Raw genomic sequence first — 21044 nt, 5'->3', positions numbered from 1 at the left:
CTGAGCAATTTGATTTTTTTAAGCTTTTGATTGGACAAACGGTTCTTGAGTTATTAGTTTTTTAAAGAAATGTCCACGGAGATTTTTCAAAATGACTCCCTCCCAGGCATCAGCTGAATTTCGCCAGCCGAGTCCTCGGCGACCGGACAGCTAGTTTTAAAATGGCTGAAGAATTTATTGTCAGAATAAAAATTAAAATGTCTTTTCTCTCTTCTTTCTTCGGAATATTTATGCATTGAACAAAAGGCAGTTGGATTGTCCCTGCTTTATACAAATCAGCTCACGAGAGGCTGTTTAAATTAAGTAAAACTAGCCTAATCCGGACCAGTAAATACGATGATCCAGGGGCAGTCAGCTGCAATTAGGAAGCATTTAAATTAAGTTGTTTGTCCAGTGGTGTGATTTGGCGAGTGGACAATAAAACTATTCTGTTCAAATACCAAAGAAGTTTTTTATTTCTGCAATTTTTTTCAGGATAAATAATCAGGAAGTTATTTGAGGAAGGTAAATTCTTTCTTTCTTTTTTTATCTTTTGAGTTCGGCCGCGTCCTAATATTTTAAAAAATCCAGGGGCTAATTGTAGCTAACCTCTTCCCGGTTATGTAAAATCTAATAGGCTCTCTGGCTCACTTCCCTAATCTTCTTGAACCCAATGAATGTTTAGCTCACCCTTGCTCATCGGATTTGAAAGGCTAACTTGAACCTGTGACTTATTTTCAGCCAACATAAAGTGTGAAAATATGTGAAACTGCAAAATCAAATAGATTTTTTGGGCTCACTATTTGGTAACTGAACTTTAAATCTATTACTTTGTATAAAAGGGATTGTCCCTGGGATTTTTGTGCCTTGGTGTTGTTTTCTTGCAGCGAACACAGCGTTTCAGTTCTACATTTTCTCTTCTCCTAAAATAACTCTCTCTTTACAAATAGTTTTCCTTCAATTTATACTATACAAAGAACCTCAAATATGCTCATAAAATAAACCGCTTAAACTATATTTACAACTTATCAAAGAAACTACGTCAATCAAATCCGCCGTAAATAGTTTCTTCACGCAATTCAATTACACTTGGTTGAGTATAAGATCTTGAATTTATCTATTTTTCTTTTGCTCTTTTCAAGCCTTCATGGATCTGCTTGCTGGAATAAAGTTAATGCTTTAACTTGGTCTTGCATGATTTGAACAGGCTTTGTTTGGTTTTTTAAATTATCAGCCCCATTCAGAAAAACTATTATTTGGTCATATTTTTATTTCAGCCAGTTGGAGTGGATAGTTATCAATTTAATTTTAATTCATAGCTTAACATTTTGAGAATAAGTAGTCGACCCAGGATGTTTGAGCACAATATTTTCTATAACTATGTCCCTTTCACTGAAAGTCCTTGGATTGCAATAGCCTATGTTAGCACATTGTTTGACCTACAAAGTTGAAATGATTTTTTAAGTCAGCTTATCAATCTGACATGACAAAATTAGGCAATCTGAAAAAATAAACGGCAATAATTTGCTTTGTTTTTTTCTTTTGCTTCAGTTTTTTAGTAATTATTGGCTGAAAAGGATTATGAAGCCATTGAATAACTTTAAAACTTATTTATACTTATTTATTAAAAAAGGATGGCCCGAGGAAGAGAAAAGGGAATCGATTCAAGGAAAGGAAGGCGAGAAACTCCTGGTCAGCGTAATGAAAGGCTGTTGAGATAAAGAAAACGGCGAGCGCAACAGAGAAGGCTTCAAACTGCGGCTGCAAGAGAGGCATTACTTGCACAGTGCAGGGCAAGAGAGCTTGAGGTAAGATTGTCTCAGACTGAAATCGAAAGAGAGGCCTCAAATAATGTGCGTAGAGAAAGAGAGATAGAGATGAGACAATTGCAGACTCTTGATGAAAGAGAAAATTTTCTTGCTGAACAGAGGCAAAGATTAGAGCAGTTCAGATCATTAAAAAGAGCCAGACGGTCTGTTGAAATTGATGGCTTTATGTATGATCCTACAAATGATTATAGCACATTTTCTTTGATCGGTAAAATGGATAAGATTTGTAAGTTCTGTAGAGCAAGAACGTTTAAGGGTGAGCGCCCTGAACTATGTTGCAACAGTGGGAAGGTGAAATTAGCTCCTTTGGCACCACCACCTCCTGAACTTTTACGTCTCACCCATGATGAAACTCCCCAGTCGAGGGATTTTTTGAAAAACATGAGAAAATATAATTCTTGCTTTCAAATGACCTCATTTGCTGCGACAAACATTGTTGATCACTCTGGATTTCAGTCCACCTTTACAGTCCAGGGTCAAGTGTACCATCTGGCCGGGTCGCTTTTACCAATAGAGGGAACGGCACCGCAATTCTTACAATTGTACTTTGTAGGAGATGCTGCCTCTCAGAGGTGTTCATATTTGTCAGGTACAAATCGTGAAACTGTTGAAAATCTGCAACGAATGCTTCACGAGTGCATTTCATTGGTGCATAATTTTGAGGTAGCTCTTTCTAGAATGCCTTCTGATGAGTATAAGGTTGTTATCAAGGCTGATAGGCGGCCCCCCGGTGAGCATGAGAGACGTTACAATGCTCCACAAGTTGATGAGGTTGTGATTTCTGGCCAAGAGACTGGAACACGTGACATTGTTATTCACAAAAGAAATGCGGGAGTCCAGCGTATCATTGAAACACATCGCTGGTATGATGCTTTGCAGTATTATCTTCTTTTTCCCTATGAAGAAGATGGATACAATTTTGCTCTCAGACAGGTAAATCCAATTAGTGGTGAAGAAACTTCTAAGAAAGTTTCTGCCATGGACTTCTATGCATATCGTTTGATGGTTCGAGATGAAGAGCAGAACTACCTGCTTAATTGTCGCAACCTGCTTCAGCAATTTGCGGTTGATATGTGTACAAAAATACAGAGTGAGAGACTGTTATATATTTGCCTAAATCAAAAACAATTGAGGGCTGAAGAGTATATACACCTTAAGGATGCTATTGCTTCGGATGGCAGTGTGACAAATGTGGGCTCTTTGGTCATTCTGCCATCTTCATTTACTGGCAGCCCTCGCCACATGCATGAGTACTCTCAGGATGCATTGACCTATGCGCGTGAGTTTGGAAGCCCAGACTTATTTGTTACTTTCACGTTTAACCCAGCGTGGTTAGAAATTCGCGAGCTCTTGGCAAATGGTCAAGAGGCTAGCCACCGTCATGATTTGATTGCCAGAGTGTTTGAGCAAAAACAAATAAAGTTTAGAGAGTCTTTTGAAAGACTGTGTTTGTTTGGAGAGGTTCAAGGATGGGTGAACACAATTGAGTGGCAAAAGCGTGGTCTCCCCCACTCTCACAATTTAGTTTGGCTAAAGTCAAAAATTCACCCTTCTCAGATTGACAGTGTGATATCTGCAGAAATGCCTAACCCTGAAGTGGACCCAAATTTGTTTGCAATTGTAAATAAGAATATAGTTCATGGGCCCTGTGGCCGCCACAATCTCCAAGCCCCATGTATGCAGGATGGCAAGTGCACAAAAAGTATCCGCGTAACTTATTATGTGAGACTCAAACTGGTACAGATGGCTATCCATTGTATAGACGTCGTGCTCCATTAGATGGTGGCTTTACAGCCAAAGTAAGATTTCGGGGAAAGGTGGAAATGGAAGTTGACAACAGTTGGGTTGTTCCCTACTCCCCTGTGCTTTCTAAAATATTTAATGCACACATTAATTTTGAGCTTTGTAGTAGTGTAAAGCCTATCAAATAAAGGAGGTAACATGGCTGCTTTTGGCGTTGTTGGCTCAAGAGACAATGACGAGGTGAGTAACTACGAATTTGGGAGATATTTGAGTAGCGATGAATCATTCTGGAGGATATTTGGTTACTCCATACATCATCGCTCTGTTACTGTGATGCACCTTCAAGTGCACCTGGAAAATGGCCAAACGGTGTACTTCACGGAGCAGAATGCTGCCGAAATATCAGGTAATCCACGTGACACAACTCTGACGGCATTTTTCAAGCTTTGTACAGTTGATGAACTTGCAAGGAACTTGCTTTATGTGGAAGTTCCTAAGTATTTTACCTGGAATTCAAGTAAAAAATATTGGTCAAGGAGAAAAGCTGGCAAGGCCTTGGGAAGAGTGTATGTGGTAAACCCCAAAAACAAGGAATGCTATTTCTTGCAATTACTGTTACACAAGGTGCGAGGCCCAAGGTCTTTTGATGAGGTGAAAACTGTTGAAAATCGCGTGTGCGAAACCTTTCGTGAGGCATATCAAATGTTGGCACTCTTGGAGGGGGACAACCATTGGGATGAGTGCTTGAATTAGGCTAAACAAATATCTTTACCTTCACAAATGCGAGACTTATTTGCAATTATAATTAGCACATGTAACCCTTCAAATCCGGCAGAATTGTGGAACAAGTACAAGGAAGCATTGAGTGAGTTTATTATTGCAAGGGTTAGGCGAGAAAATCCAGATCTTGAAATTGAATATTCTAAAGATGTATTTAATGAGGCCTTGATTTTGATTGAAGATAAATGTGAGTCCATGAATAACAGCACATTGCAGCAATTAGGCCAACCTTCTCCTGCCCGCAACCAAGGTGCTGTTATTCACAGTGACTACCTTAGGGAAATTAATTACAATGCAGAAGATTTGCAAGCATATGTTACTTAAAAAAGGCTTCTACTCAATCATGATCAAAGACATGCTTATGCATCAATAATGGATGCATTAAGAAATGAGGATGGATCCATAATATTTCTACAGGCTCCAGGAGGTACAGGCAAGACATTCCTGACCAACCTAATATTGGCTGAAGTAAGATCTAGGGGAAAGATAGCTGTCGCTGTAGCTTCTTCTGGTATTGCTGCAACCTTGATGGATGGCGGAAGGACAGCACGTTCTGCATTTAAACTTCCACTAGATATTGCTAGGTTAGACAATCCTACTTGCAGTATATCAAGGAATAGCGGTAGGGGGCAAATCCTTAAAGAATGTAAGTTGATTTTTTGGGATGAGTGCACCTTGGCACACCATAACTCTATTGAAGCCCTAAATACAACTCTAAAAGATCTCAGAAAAAATGACATACTTATGGGGGGGCACTTTACTTCTACTCTGTGGGGATTTCCGGCAAACCTTACCAGTCATCCCAAAAATCTCAGCAGCAGATGAAGTCAATGCATGTCTGAAAATTTCACTTTTGTGGAGACACGCAAGGACATTGACCCTGACTCAAAACATGCGAGTGAGCTTGGGAAGTGACAGTAATCTTGACAATTTTTCAAATGTTCTTTTGGAAATTGGTGATGGCAGGTTTCCTCAAAATGTCAACAATGAAATTCAATTGATTCATGAGCTGTGCAATTTGGTACAGTCAGATGAGGACCTTATCAATGTTTTGTATCCAAGTGTGGAAATGAACTATCAAAACTTAAGTTGGTTGACAGAAAGAGCGATTCTTGCTGCCAAAAATGATGATGTTCGTGATATAAATACTAAGATTTTATCAATGTTGCCAGGTGAACCCAAGTTACATGAGTCAATTGATGCTGTTGTTGAGGAGTCTGATGCAGTTCATTTTCCTGTTGAGGTGTTAAATGCCCAAAATCCTCCTGGTATGCCACCTCACTCACTTTATTTTAAGGTAGGATCACCTATTACACTGTTGAGAAATTTGAACTCTCCCAAACTGTGCAATGGAACTAGACTGTGTGTGCAAAGAATGGTACGCAGCACCATTGAGGCAACAATTCTGACTGGAAAGGGCGCTGGTGAAAGCGTTCTTATTCCCAGGATTCACTTAGGAGCTTCCAAATTTGAATTCCCATTCAAAAGACTTCATTTCCCTGTTAGACTAGCATTTTCCATAACAGTCAATAAGTCTCAGGGACAATCCATCATTTACTGTGGTGTTGATTTAAGGTCTCCATATTTCTCACATGGTCAATTTTATGTTGCCTGCTCCAGAGTTGGCTCTTCTAGGAATCTTTTTATTTTGGCCCCTGGAGGAGTTTCAAAAAATATTGTTTACAGACAAGTTCTGGATTAAATCTCATTTCATAATTTTTTAAATGAACACTAATATTGCCATGTCTATGTCAGTTTCTCTAGCTAGGTCTCTCAACAGCCTTTCATTTCAAAGACTAGGAGTTTTGCAAGGCAGGTATGTAAAAACTAACAGGAAAATTTTCATTTCTTTTTAGGTTTCTCTTACTGTGTCTAAGTCCTTGACTGTAAGTCTTGAGACAAAAAGACTGGTCTGCATGTGGAAGTGCCTCCACGTGGCACAGACTGGAAATCACTTATGTGGGCTAAACTTCCACACTTTGAATTATTCCCCACTTTATCTGATTTGCTCAATGGTTAACTTTATTCCCGGACAGCGTCGGGTACCCCTGGTAGTGTTTAATGTTTAATGTTCAATGCTTAACGTCGTTTCGTCATTAGCTACTTTGAAAGAGCGTGTTCTTAAAATGCACGCGGCCATTTGAGAAAGATCCATGTAGCGAGTTAAAACTTTTTTCCTTTTGGAATTTAATTATTAGTTTATATATTTTACATAAAGAATCATATGAAGATAAATAATAATCGTTTAGATCATCTTATAATTGAAGTAAGTATATAAAATAGTTATATATACATTTTTATTAAATAAAGTAGAAAGGATTTAAATTTTTATTAGATAAAGTAGAAAGGATTTAAATTTTTATTAGATAAAGTAGAAAGGATTTAATGTAGAAAGGATTTTAATTTTTTAAATCGTTTATATTTTGTTTGTTTTAGTTTTTCTTTTTGCAATTTTGTTTTTATTATCTTATTTTTTAGAAGGAAAATAGAGGTATGGATGTTATTTAAAGTTATACTAATGCTATTTCCATAAAACTGTTTTTACTACATTGAAATTTCTGTGACGCTGTTAACTATTTTTGTTCTTTTTTAGAAAATTTAGAAAAATAAATTAAACTTTTGTGCCAACACTGACATGGCATGTCACATGTTATTGTATGCAAAGGTTAAATTTTGTTATGAGTATTACAGTTCTTATGAAAAAAAAAAGAAGGTAAAGAGTATTGTTTGTAAATATATATTTTGTATCTTTTTAAATTTTCTCGCATCATTTTTAAAATTTTTGTTTGCACACATTTATTGTTTGCATATATGCTTTTTTGATATGTATGTGTATGTGGTAATAACTGCTTTATAGTTGTTTTATCAGTGTGTTTTTATAATAATGTAAAGTGTTTTTTTACTGTTTGTGTATGTGTTAATGTGTTAGGTAATTGTTTTAAAAATGTGTTTAAATATGTAAATAAGGTATTTATTTATTTTAGTATATATTTAACCTTATATACATATTTAAACACATTTATTGTGCTTATAGTTTGTACATATGTTTATATTATGTTGTTTCCGTATTTTCAAAGTGCTGTGACTTGGTAAACATCTACCTGAAAATCAATTAGTGTATTTTAGAGAAGGAGCAGAACAAATGGCTTTTGATCTTGCAGCTCAGTGTGATATGCACCTAACGGCACGGTTTAAGTTGACTACTGAAAATGAAAGAGCATACTGCTATTCTTATGTAGACATTCCTTATCACTTTATATTTGATGATAAACATAGTAAATGGAAGGTTAGACAAAGGGGTGGTGATAAGCTGGTAATAAGAATGTATAAAGTTAATCCAACTGGAGAATTGTTTTTTCTTCGACTGTTACTTTTGCAAGCAAAAGGAGCAACATCTTGGGAGGGTGGGCGTACTGTTAATGGTATTGTCCTTGAAATGTTTCGTAAAGCATGTGTTTTGAAACGTCTGTTGCAAGATGACACTGAATGGCAGAATACTCTTTCTGAGGTGATTTTAACACATATGCCAAAGAAAATTAGACAGTTGCTTTCAATTATTTTGACCTTTTGTGAACCTGACAATCCTTTACATCTCTGGAATACATACAAATTTTTTATGATAGAAGATTTCATTCACCGCTCAGTCCCTTTTCTAATAGCTGAACAAGCTGCTCTTCATCAAATTGAAAAGATTATTAATCAAATGTGTTATATAAAACCATATTTGTTTATAGTTGTATATATGTTTAATATATGCTGTTTCCATGTTTTCAAAGTGGTGTGAGTTGGCATTATGTTGAGCATGATTGATAACCTTGCCAGCCAAGCGGTGTACTTATAGCAGAGGTGAGACTTGCTAGCGTTTAGTGTCAGGCGGAGTTACTGCTTTAGAGCTAGGTTGTGTTGTCTAGCCTTTTTTACATATTCTGGAAACACATAATAATGTCTGTTAATGTTTAGCGTAATGTGTATGAGAGTATGCAACCTCGATCTTTAAATCTAGGGTGTTTTAATGTCCTAAATTTGAAGTAATTGAATAACTAATATTGAACATAAAAACAAATATACTTTTATGTATTTATATGTTTAGTAAAAAGATAAATATAGTTAACTTTAAATTGGTTTTCTAATTTTACCCTTCATATTTCAATTTGTTTCATTACTTTTGCTGGATTTTAGGATTAAGGGTGTAAATATTCTATTGTGATGTGTTATTGTTGTGATGTTTTTTGTTGATATTCATTTTTAACAATAGACACCTTCATGTTGGTGACTAATGTTAAAAATGAATAATAGGTAGTTTTACTATTGGAACTTACTGCTTTTTTTTATTTACTAAAAGCCAAGACAACATTATGCTAAAAATGCAATTTATATCTTAATTTTTTTTTTTTTTTTTTAATAATTTTATTAATCCTTTTGTACTTCGAAATAGATTTTATAGTTATATTTTCTATGAATATTTATATTAACTGGCATGTCAAAATAGGTTAATCTATAAATAGGTAAATCAATTTTCAGTTTTTATGTGGTGTTTTGTATTTGTTTTTTTGTTGTTGTAATTATAGTATCATAATTCCTTTTTTTTTTTTCTTTAGGATTTACGATCGTTGCATTTATACGGTTTATAAAAAGAAACCTGATTACCTTTTATTGTAAATTTTTGTCTGTTAAAATGATAAAAATATATGCAATTATTCTCTATTTTACGCGTAATATTTTTGCTCTATTTTACGCGTAATAATTTGTTGTATGTAACTTATGGAATCTTTATAAACGGGGGTGAATATTGTGGTATTGAGCATTTGTCAATTATCGAGTTACTTACATTTTATAAGGTGTTTAACTAATTAATTAGCTTAGTTAGCATTTGCAACACTTTTGAGGAAAGAAAAGTTTCTTATATATGTTAAATTCTTATATATATTAAAAAGAAAAAATTGTTATACATTTAAATCATTGTTTTACATTTTATTTTTCTGGTAAAGGGTTTTCATCAAAAACTTGATTACTCTTAATAAAAATAGCTCTATTCTCCTGACCACCATTAAGGCAAAAACGCGGAAAGGAGGTCCTTTATTAGTGTAAAAATATTTAAGAGAATTAAATATTTCGAGTAACAAAAGGAATTTTTAGTAAATGGTGGCAAATTACCGTTTACTAAAAACTATTGAAACAAAGAGGTTATATATAAAAATGGTCAGATTAGTGCCATATATAGTAATGGTGAAATGGTCAGTTATTTTTAATAAGTTTATTTAGTTGTGTGCATTTAACGTTTTAAAGAAAATTTCCTTTTTTAAAGAAACATTTATCTAGGGGATACCAAAAAATTAATAACTCATGTATAATTTACGCTCGCTTTATATTAATTTTATTAATTAAAGTTCATGTTATAACAAATATTACAAGAATTTAGCTTTACTTTTTCGTCAATTTAAAGCATGATGAAGTATTATTATTTTGTGTCAGTAACTAAAAACGTATTGTTTTGAACTAAGTAATATCGAGGAAAATGGTTCTGCCTTACACTGATATGGCCTATGTCAGTTGTAAATTACTCAAATAATGTTAAATAATTGGTAAATTATTTTACCTCCGCATACTTTTTATTTTAATTTTAGAGATGGTTTGATTTTTTCAATTTAAGGTCGTTTTTCTAAAAGGGTATAGTTAAGGTTTCGCAACTTTAAATTGTGGAAAACAGCCACTATAAATTAAGTAACAGACCGACCATAACCCGTATTACGGGTTGCTTTTTGCTAGTGTTTAGAAAAAAGATTATGCCATGCCAGTAAGATTATACCCTTTACATGAGAACTTATATGAGAAAATATTGTAACAGAAAAAAGGTCACGATATTGGGAGTGACAACTTTGAAGTTGAGGCAAATCATTCCGGTGAAAATATTGAAGTTGAGGCAAATCATTCCTCTGCATGAAAAGAACGCAAGAAAAAAAGAACTATTATTTCTTTTGATTTTAAGTGTGATGATAGTGAAGTATGCCAGAAGATACCTCAAAAACAAAACAAACCCCATTTTGATGTATCTGCAGGTACCATTTTGCTTTTAAAAGTAACAGCTAAGTTTTCCTTAAACACGGTTTTATGAAATTGCTTTTTGAAGTTGATTAAAGTACAATTTTTGCTTGTTGTAGTAATGTCTGACAACGATTCGGAAGATATTTTCTTTGGTTTCCAGATTTCCAGCCCTCAGTTCTATCTTATCAACGCAAGGTTCTTTGTTGGATGCGCACCAACCGGGGCAGAGTTGAAAACAGTTTAATAAGCAGCCCTATTAACTGCACATTGATTTAGGATATGAACATGGTAAACACGACCGATGAGTTTATGTAATTTGAAAAGAACCTCTCGAATGACACACTTCTATCAGTAAAAGTAAGGATGTTAATAAGAATTCTTTAATAGATACATGTTTACTATAAGTTGCCTAATAAACTCCGGGTGTCGAAAGAAAAATAAATGAATAAGCGTCCCCTTCCGTTTATTAGGCACCTAAGAGTACATGTAAAATTCTATATATTTATTTATTAAAATCCATTTAACTGGGTTTTACACAGGGAAAGATAAAATTACTTTTACAATAGTGGCGCAAAAAAAAACAACAAAGAAATGTTTAGGGGATTTATGGTGTAAACTTAAATTTTAGGCTTTCCCTGTCTAAAGCCCAAGTAATTGAATTGTTATACATTAGAAGATCTTTTTTTAATAAAAAAAAAAAAAAAGGTGAAGTCTTAGCCTTAACCAATTGTTTTACGCTCTAGCTGACGCAACTTCACCAAGTGGGTGAATGCGACTGGAAAGACTGCACCAAAAGTATCATGAAACGTGTTCTGAGCAATGAGGTAATGGCTAATTTGAACATGCAGGGCCTTGGTAAAGGAACAAGTAGAAAAACTAAATTTGCGGATACGAAAATCTACCGTCTTACATACAACGCTTTACTACTAAGTTTCCGAAAACAATGGAAACTGAGTTTTACAAGAAAACTCAGAGCATATTAAGAAATGCTTTAGCACGCAAAAATGCTTAACTAAAAAAATAATATATTGAAATAAATATTTTAGTTTTAATTAGTTTTTAATTGTATTATACCTTCTAATATATGTGTATTGCATGTTTTTGAAACAATACTTTTCATCTTTACAATATAAAGTACTCATCTGATATTTATTTTGCATTGCACTAATTTAGTCCAAATGTTTTAATATTTTTGTAACCTTTTTAAAGCAAATTAGCCGTCTTCACAAATACTGGTATGAGGTGTCTAGAAGACCTCTGATAGGTAGTAGTCTCACAGATGACTAATTTGAGATGCCTCAAATACATCTGAATTCAGACGTCTAAAAGGTGTTAACGTAGTAGCCGCCTTTAATATTTCGAATTCTAGGTGTCTTGAAGACATCTGATATGAAGATGTCTCACAGATAGTTGATATGAGATGTCTCAAAAACATCTAAATTCAGACGTCTAAAAGGGGTTAACATTGAGATTTCTTTTAGATGGCATTTAGATACCAGTCTGAGACGTTATTGAGATGTATTATAGACATCTTGGTGCCCACTGGAACATATTAAGTGCAACACGTTTTTAAATTTTAGGAAATATAGTTATATTTAATTTTACATGCAATTATTATGATAACATGTTTATTATATTTATCATAACATTTTATAAAGTAAAATGGAATCACGTAATAAATGTCTTAAGATTTTGTTTAAACATTTATTGACGTTTTCTGAAATAATGTTTGTAAAATCTCGAAAAATTCAAAAAAAAAAGATAACTGTTATTAAATAAAGTGAGACTGTTATTAAACTGTTATTAAATAAAGTGAGAAAAAATGAGTTTTTCCTCAGATTTCAAAAGTATTTTCAGCAACAAAATTCTATAAAAGTGCAAATTTCTCAACAATACATTGTGATCAACAAATCAACAAATTTGCAGAAAAAATATTTCATCGATAATATCGAAAACAGAATAATGAAGTAATCGTTTATTTGCAAATTCTTTTCCAAACATTTGTATTTACTTTTTTGATATACTTTTAACAAAGTTGTGAACATAAGAAGTATAAATATTAGAGATAAGTGGCAGTGGCGCAGTGGTTAGAGCGGTTGCATAAAAAACAAGAAGCTCCAGGTTCAATACGAGCTTTGGACAAGTTTTGGTGTCACGGTAAGGAAGGAGGCGTGAACTTCCTAGTTAAATGCACTTCCGCGGTGTACCCTGTGATAAGATCGTTGGATCTTCTTGGGGGCACCTAAAAAATAATAAACAAAAAAAAAAAAAAAAAAAAAAAAAAAAGATTCTGCTACTTCTAACCACATATATTAAAGCGTTAAACACTGAGTTTAGTCCAAATACAAGCAGAACCCAATTCATTAAATTTGCGGTTGAAGAGGCAGACTGGAAATCAAGAACTAAAACTTTCGTTGCAAAGTAGTAAGAGGAAGCAACGCAAGGAATGTATGATACCGTTAATTAAACTTGGGTTTGAAGAAGCTGAGTGGAAATCGAGAACTATAACTTTTATTGCAAAATAGTAATGGGAAGCAACTAAAGGAATGTATACTACCGTTAATAAAAATGATATTATCGTCATAGTTTTAGAAAGTTGTTTTTCCACAACCATGTTTCTTGCAACATGAATGTCATTGCATTTGAGCTTTTTTTTTGTTCCAATCAATAGTGACGTGTTGATAGCAAGTATTAACAATAAATTTGCACATAAATATGATGGGAAGAAAAAGTTTAATACTCCATCGCTAAAATAGTAAATATACAAAATGCTTAGCCCACATGATATCATGAAGTTGAAAACAATGATCGATATATAATGGACTCCTTTAAAAACTCTACCGCAGCATTTGCTGTCATTCAAAACGACAAAAGACCGCTCTATCGATATTGTTAACATAATTGTGGTTGAAAAACCTAACGGAAATACCATCCAAAATCTCATCGCAAGCCTAATAACTCAACCAAGTTCACCTCCCTTTTGAACAAAGTTAGTTGGAGTGTCATATGAACTAACCCAACCATAATATCACTACCAGCTAAAAGTAATACAAGTTTTTCATTCGCTGTGCTTTTTCTCCTTTTTCTTGAATTAAGAATCCCAATGATTAATAAATTGTTAGAAACAAGTATAAGTAAGCTAATTATTATAGAAATCACGGGGTATGTGTTTACATATAAATCATTCGGAATATTCTCAATAACTGGAAACAGCAGAGTTTCGTTCATCTTTCCTAATTGAAATGCTCTTTGTTATAAGTTAGTTGTTAGCATTATTTTTTATAAGATCAAAAGAAACTTTCTTGACTCACATGACCAGCAATACAGTAGCTGCTGGGATGATATTTCAATGCTCTTCCTTTATTTCTTCTCATTTCGCTATTAATAGAAAAAAAACTCTTCTTTTTATTTTAATTTTTATTAAGAACATTTTTAAAAATTACTAGAATTATTAAAAAAGTTCTTAATACAACAGCAGCAGCGTGTGGTCTTTGTTTTCTTAATGTTTTAATGAAAATCTTTTACGTTCCGTTTTTCATTCAAAAAAAAAAAAAAAAATTGAGGCCATTAAATTCTCATGTTTTGATTTCAATTTAGACACAATTTAACATCTGCATTTTTTGAGAAAAACTGATTTCAATAATTTATGTCTTTCAAATGAATTTCCCTTCTTGCGCTCAATTTATCGCTGAAAAACTTGAGAACTAAATTTCGGAGTGAAACTTTTGTAATTGTTGCAATAGCAACTTTCAGAAATGTCTAAAAGCAAATGACTTTTATGCATACTTTCCGAAATAAAAGTGTAAATATTGCAAACATTTGATTAAATAAGTTTTGCATGAATTTATGTTTAGTTTAGTGAATTTATGTTGAGGGAAGGCAAACCTTTGGCTTTCTCTAGCAATATTAGGAAACTAAAGTTTCGCATTTGTTCTTTATGACATTGGTGCAAAGGAGTTTTGTGCAAACGCTGAGTTCTTAAAATAATTGAAAATTCATTTCAAAGCTTGAAACCTTTTCCTTTCATAATGAGTCTTTCAAATCTTCTAATGCAACTTCATTTACACATTTGTAACTTAGAGCATTTATCTTAAAACGGCAAGTAAAGTTTGTTATTTGTCTTATTTAGTTGTTTTACATAATCAGAGAAGGTTGACTTGACAGAATCTAGCGGCTACACACAATGACATTTCTTTGTTGGTTACAGCATTTGATGCGCTCAATATATCTGCTTCTTTTAAAAGTCAAAGAGAAACAGCAAATAGGATATGAATTTGTTAACATTCAAGATGAATATACTTGTATAGAATTTTAAAGACTAGATCTACAAATAGCCAGAAAAAGCAGGCGGCGTTGAGGAGGCAAGTTACAAAAACTGTATGCAAAAATGTTGATTAATATATGTAGATATGAAAATAATAATAAGATTCTAATAAACTGTACATAAAGCAGCGTTAAAGAGCTCGTATCAACTTTCCCAACATACTGATATGGAAAAAGTTACAGTCCATGTCCGAGTCATAAATGTATCAAATACACATCTAGTTGTGTATATTAAAACATCCAGCGGTGAAAAATGCAACCTTTTTTTCATTGAGCAACCTCCAAAAAGAACTTGGCCGAAAAGTTCGAAAAAAAACATAAAACAAATTTTGTACAAATATTTTGAACCAGGTGAAGCATAAGATAAACATAAAATTAATGCTAATCTAAATGGAAAAATGGATGAAAATATGGCTGGAAAAAAATAAAACGAACATAAACGGAAATCTGAGATGTAACCTGAGAGAAAATCCTACAGACATCAAAATTTATTTATATTGTTTTATATTCAAAAAATGAATTGCATTAAAAGTTAAATCGAGTTCAGCTTCAGAACAAAGCACTTAAGAAAACAGAATAATCTAATTTTTAAAGTGTTCTCCATTTGCTTTTTAGCAAATTAGAGGTCTACATACATATAGTCTCTACATTGATTCAACCAATATTATGCACATCTCTTGTGGCATCTTTTACCAATTCATGTTCAAAAGCTGCTTTAAATGCTCAGTTGATTGAATTTGGTTGTTTTCTAATTGAGTGCCAATCAATAACAAATATTTTGATTGGGTTGAGATCGTTTGTTCTAGGGCACCAATGCAACAAACTGTGATGAATCAGTACATTGTACTATGTGCTGCATGTGCTCGAAAACCAACTTGCTAGAAGATGTATTTACTTGCTTCTGCAATATTACTTTGTCGACAGACTCAAATGTGATTTTTATGTGTTTTTGTAGGTGTGTTAATTGATCCGGCAGCAGTACAGCTCACATATAGCAAAGTCTTTGTGGGTAAAAAATCCTCATAAATATATGGAACCTCCGCCACCATCTCATCTTGCTTATAAATAGCGTTCACAATATTTCTCATGAGAAAATCTTTTAACGTAAAATTCTTCATTTGCAATTTTTGACCTGAAAGATTCACTAAAGCCAAAAATCTCTTTTGCCCAACGCAAACGCTCATCGCAGTACTTTTGTCCTTCGCATATCTGACAAGTTAGGCTTTCTTACTCCAATGAGCTTTCTGCTTGTATTTCGATAAGAAAAGGATTTTGATAATGGATCGGTTGAATATTTGAGCATTTTGTTGCTGAGCCTAAGACTTTCTGTGCTGTTTTTGAACAAACTTTTGTTACGATAACAAAACGTCAAATGGTCTTTCAGAACAAGGCAAATACCTTTACTGATCAACTTCCAGATTTTAACTTCTTTTGATACTAAAAGTTTTGAAACACCCACAAGTTTGCGGCTTATCAAGTTGCTATGATTCTTAGGTCTGAGCAGTCAAATAACTTGCCATTTGATGCTCTTAAACGCTGCTTTTCAGTTTTCTTTGACAGGCTTTTCAACCCATTTGCACACGTATTGAAATTTGAAATACTGCAAGTCAACATTTGGCCAGTTGATAAATTTTAGTGATTAAAAATATAGTTTTGCAACGCTAAAAGTATAAATAAGTTTATGAAGCGGTAATTAAATAAAGAAATTAGTTATAAACCGTCAAAATAGTATATGTTAGCAGTGTATAGTAACTTTATAGTTATTAAACTCAATTAAACTTTTATGTCATCAGTAAAATAGATCGTCGAACTTTTAATTAAATTGATTTTGAGTCATGTGTGCGATAACTTTCTTTGCTGCTATTTTATCAATTCAAATTCAATGCCAAAAATAAAAAAATATTAAACCCTTATTTCTACTAAATCTTAAAATGAGAAAAATTTCCATTAATAAAATTCGATTGTACATAACGATAGATGTCTTGTACCCTATTAAAAACTTTAGCATTAATAATAAATTGGCAAAATAAAAAAATCATGAGGTTCAAAGTTGGACAGAAAATAAACTTTATTTCTTCTATATGTTAAATATTAAGTTTTAGCTTAAGTTTTTGTTCAAGTGTGTACCACTCTTCTCTACTGGTTAGCTTTAAATAAAGATCGATGCAACTGAACAGTACGAAAGTATTGTAATTATTGATTAACAATTATAAGACCATTTATGATCTTATAATTATTAATCATATTACCTTGTACTTACTGCTGGCTGTTTCAATCAGCTTGTGGTTCTTAATTGTTTAGCTAAGTACCACTGGCGAGTAAAAATAATTTTCCGTTCAAGAAACATTTTAGACCTCCATAACCCATCATAAATATAATGGATTAATAAAAATGCGATCTACTTTTTTTTTTGTCATAAAATATTTAAGCGTTTGGTATCACGATATTCCAGCAAAATTGATAGCTTTAAGATTTGGCGAGGTTGAAGGCCGGTTGGACAGAACTCTTTTCTATTATCCACTTTTTTCACTAATTTCTTTAGTATTAACTTGTTATTGTTGATGAAAACAGAGAATGTAATCTACATATGTTTGCCTTCTTCATATCATGGGGATTTTAAAAGCATTTGCATTAATAAGTGACTAAACTTATTTTTTTGGGGATCCGTTGTGTGCGGAATCTTTTCTGAAGAGGTGATCTTTCATCATTAACAGATCTCTTTTCACAATCCCAAGAAAGTCTTTCCCACCAGTAATTTCAAGTTTGAAAAAGAGCAAAGATAAAACTTTTGTTCAGTTTATGTTATTTAGAAGACAGGCATAGTTTTCAAAATGCACTAAAAGAGATTTATTTTATTTTTGAAGAATTAAACGATTTTCACAAATTCGTTTAATTCTTCAAAAATAAATGAGTTGTTTTTATTAAACAAATGTGAATAGATATGTTTTTTCTCAAAGTTTGAAATTTTTTCGCTAATCAAAATCTATAAAAAAAGCAATTACATCAACGGTTGATTATAATCAATACATTTTTGTAGAAAGTAAAATAATTAAGAATCAAAAGGTTTTATCGAAAATGGCTTCATAAAGCAATCTTTCATTTTTAAGTTCAAAGCAAAATATTTTTATTTACTTTTTAATATACTTTCAACAAAGTTGTAAATATGCAACATTTACATCTTTGAGATTCTGCTACTTCTGACCACATATATTAAATCGTTAAATACTGAGTTTGATTGAAATATAAGCAGAGCCCAAAGAATTATATTTGCGCTTCAAGAGATAGACTAAAAATCGAGGCTAAGAACACTCGTTGAATAGTAGTAATAGAAAGCTACAAAAGGAATGTATGCTATCGTGAGTGAAAATTATATTTTTATCATAGTTTTGCAAAGTTGTTTTTCCACAATCATTTTTCTTGCAACTTGAAGGTCATTACATCTGAGCTTTTTTTTTTGTTCCAATCAATAGTGATGTGTTGATACCAAGTATTAACAATAAATTAACACATTAATATGATGGGAAGAAAAAGTTTAAAATTTCAGGGTGAAATTCGTATGCATACAAAATACTTAGCCCACATAAAGCCATAAAGTTGAAAACGATGATTGGTAGCAAGTAAATTCCTTTAAAAACTCTACCGTTAGGGCTGTTATACAAAATGATAAAACAACGTTCTACCGATAATGTTAATACAATAGTGCATGAAAAAGCTAATGGAAATACCGACCAAAACCCAATTGCAAACCAAGTACTAAATCTAAGACCATTTAAATTGTGAATAGAAACTAATCGTAGTGGAATGTGAACTAATCTTACCATAATATCACTTCCAGCTAAAAGTAATACAAGTTTTTCATTGGTTGTGCTTTTCCTCTTTCTTCTTGATTTAAGAATCCCAATAGTTAATAAAATGTTAGAAACCAATATTAGTAAGCTATTAGTAAGTATTATAGAAATCACGGTGTATGTGTTAACATATAAGTTACTCATAACGCTTACTATAATTTCGCACTGTTCAGTTGCATCGATCTTTATTTAAAGCTAAGCTCTGAGTAAGTAGTCAGTTTTTGGTAAAAGTTTCCATTAGATCAAACAAAACCCTAATCAGCAAAGTTGCAGCTGCTGAGAAGATATTTCAATGCGTTCTCTATATTTATACATACAAGCAATTCTTTTGAAAAAAAAAAAAACTGTTTTGCAAATAACGTAGAGGCGTACCAACATGCTTTGGGGCCTAGGGCGGCACTTGGTAAATGGGGCCTATATATATATATACATATACACATATATATATATATATATATATATATATATATATATATATATATATATATATATATATATATATATATATATATATATATATATATATATATATATATATATATATATATATATATATTAGGGTGGTGCTCAAAAAACTTTTTCAAAGTAAATTGATGGGACAACCTCTATTTTTGTTCCTTTTAGCATAACAAACTTATGTGCAAAATTTGAGAAGGATATTTCATCATTAAGGGGTGCCACACGGGGTTGAAAGTTTCACTAAGGTTGACGCTAATGGCTGTAAGCACTTTAAAAAATTTTTTCTACATAAACTATTTTAATTCAAAAGTTTTTAAATAACAAAGTATTGAACATTGAAAACCATGAAAAAATAACTACAATTTCAATATCATTTTAGTTTTTCATTTTGTTTTGAATGGAAAAATGACTATTTAGTCCTGTTTAACAACAGTGGATTTCTTGGCATCTGGAAACTGTTTTCGATGCTCAGACACAACATGGAGAAGTGCTTGCTTTTGTCCTTCATCTTTTGTTAGAATTTGGTTAAAGTCTTGGATAAGAGCAACTCCTCTCTCTGCTCTGTCATTCACAACGCTCAAACCGGCTACAAAATGCTTAGCTGCAATAAAAACTTGGTCCTCGTTCCACAAAGATGAATCCAATTCGAGCCAAGAAGTTGAGATGCCCAGTATAACAAAAAACCTCATGGTGTTTGAGTTAATGAAATCAGCAAGCTCTGATGATGAAATGTTGTTTTCACGTAGTTGAACACGTTTTGCAGGAATTCCATTTCCAGTTTTTGTTTTCATTGCATTTACTATCTCGTATTTTGTAGCTGCATCAACATGATCATCAAAAAAACTAAAGGCAATCAGTTCCTCACTGAGGTACCACATATGACGAGACAATGCCTTTTATCGCTACATTTGCAACATTTAAATTTATTGTCCTGAATTGTTTGAGTCGTTTAAGGCACATGAGATTATTCAGTGGAGGTTGAATGGACAGCGAAGCAGTAAACCATGAGTTGAGATAGACAAAGCAGACAAAAATATTCAAGAAACGTGATAAATTTATTTCACGCTTTGTCATGCGAAACTGGGATCTGAAGAGAAAAATTTTGATTGAATAAGTAGCCATGGCCATCCATCTGGCCCGATGCATAGCCCCAGGAGCCATAAAATGAACCCCGCGAGGAGGAATATGACCCAGGTAGATCAAAGACAGTTCTAAAAGTTCCCTATAATCATCACGAGGCTGGTTCTCTGTCAGCAAGCAGTTTTGAATGAAATCAATAGCTTCTTTCATCATTTCTCTGTTGCTGTTAAAAACTAAAGCTGTTTCAGGATCTGATATACCGTCTTCATATCTGTCACGAACGATTGATAGCCATGCTGTTTGAAACCTTTTAAACATCAAAATGTCTGGTCCAGTAGATGATCCAGCTAATGAGTTAAACACATCTCCAAAAACAACTTCAAAAATATGGTGCCGACATGCAAGATGGAGCAGCTCTTTATTCTTCTTTTGTTCAATAAGAACTGCTGCACCAGAGCGAATCCCAGAATTACTGGCTGTAGTGTCAAAAGACATGGCTTTTATATTCTCTGCAAGATTCCTGTCGTTGATTGCTGTTACAACTGCATTTGCCATTGCCTCTCCAGTGCCATTTGGGAGCTTGACGTCATCGATGACGTCATCAATCGTCACGTTCATGGATTTCACAATCACGTTGTGTCGTCGTGCAAGCACGACTCCCCAACATGATCGTGTCATCCATGAACGTGACGATATGATGACGTCATCGATGATGCAATTGGAACGAACAACGTCATGATCACGTGATGAATTTCAACCAATCAGGAACAATAGGTATGAACGGGATGGATGTACATTTTCATCCTCTGTATACAAATGTGTAAATAGAGAATTTGCTGAAAAATAAAATACATCTGAAACAGCTTCCATTATAGAAAAAAATGAACAAAATATACGTTTAACAAATATATGTATAAAATATATAATGAAAAAAACACCGTTTAAAAACGTAATAAAATAC

The 21044-nt window shown here is 33.0% G+C and overlaps 3 protein-coding genes and 1 long non-coding RNA gene across 4 annotated transcripts in view; all 4 read left to right on the top strand.

Moving 5' to 3' along the window:
- LOC149886416 (uncharacterized) overlaps positions 1 to 21044 on the top strand; it is a 204547-nt gene that overhangs the window by 144782 nt on the left and 38721 nt on the right. The window lies entirely within an intron of this gene.
- LOC149886420 (uncharacterized) lies at positions 1857 to 3739 on the top strand. The gene is made up of 2 exons (XM_090094387.1): positions 1857 to 3495; positions 3552 to 3739. The coding sequence occupies exons 1-2, from the start codon at positions 1857 to 1859 to the stop codon at positions 3737 to 3739; spliced, it is 1827 nt and encodes a 608-aa protein (XP_089950513.1).
- LOC149886419 (uncharacterized) lies at positions 3750 to 4304 on the top strand. The gene has a single exon (XM_090094386.1). It carries the CDS (start codon positions 3750 to 3752, stop codon positions 4302 to 4304), a length of 555 nt encoding a protein of 184 aa, XP_089950512.1.
- Positions 5224 to 6033, top strand: LOC149886418 (ATP-dependent DNA helicase PIF1-like). Its single transcript, XM_090094385.1, has one exon. The coding sequence runs from the start codon at positions 5224 to 5226 to the stop codon at positions 6031 to 6033; it is 810 nt and encodes a 269-aa protein (XP_089950511.1).

This window comes from Hydra viridissima, unplaced genomic scaffold (assembly GCF_058129835.1).
Source record: "Hydra viridissima isolate aposymbiotic clone 2 unplaced genomic scaffold, HvirCarnegie_v1 scaffold_7, whole genome shotgun sequence".
NCBI classification, from domain to species: Eukaryota; Metazoa; Cnidaria; class Hydrozoa; order Anthoathecata; family Hydridae; genus Hydra; species Hydra viridissima.
The sequence above is the reverse complement of the archived record's forward strand: the minus strand, read 5'-3'. Positions and strand labels throughout refer to the sequence as shown.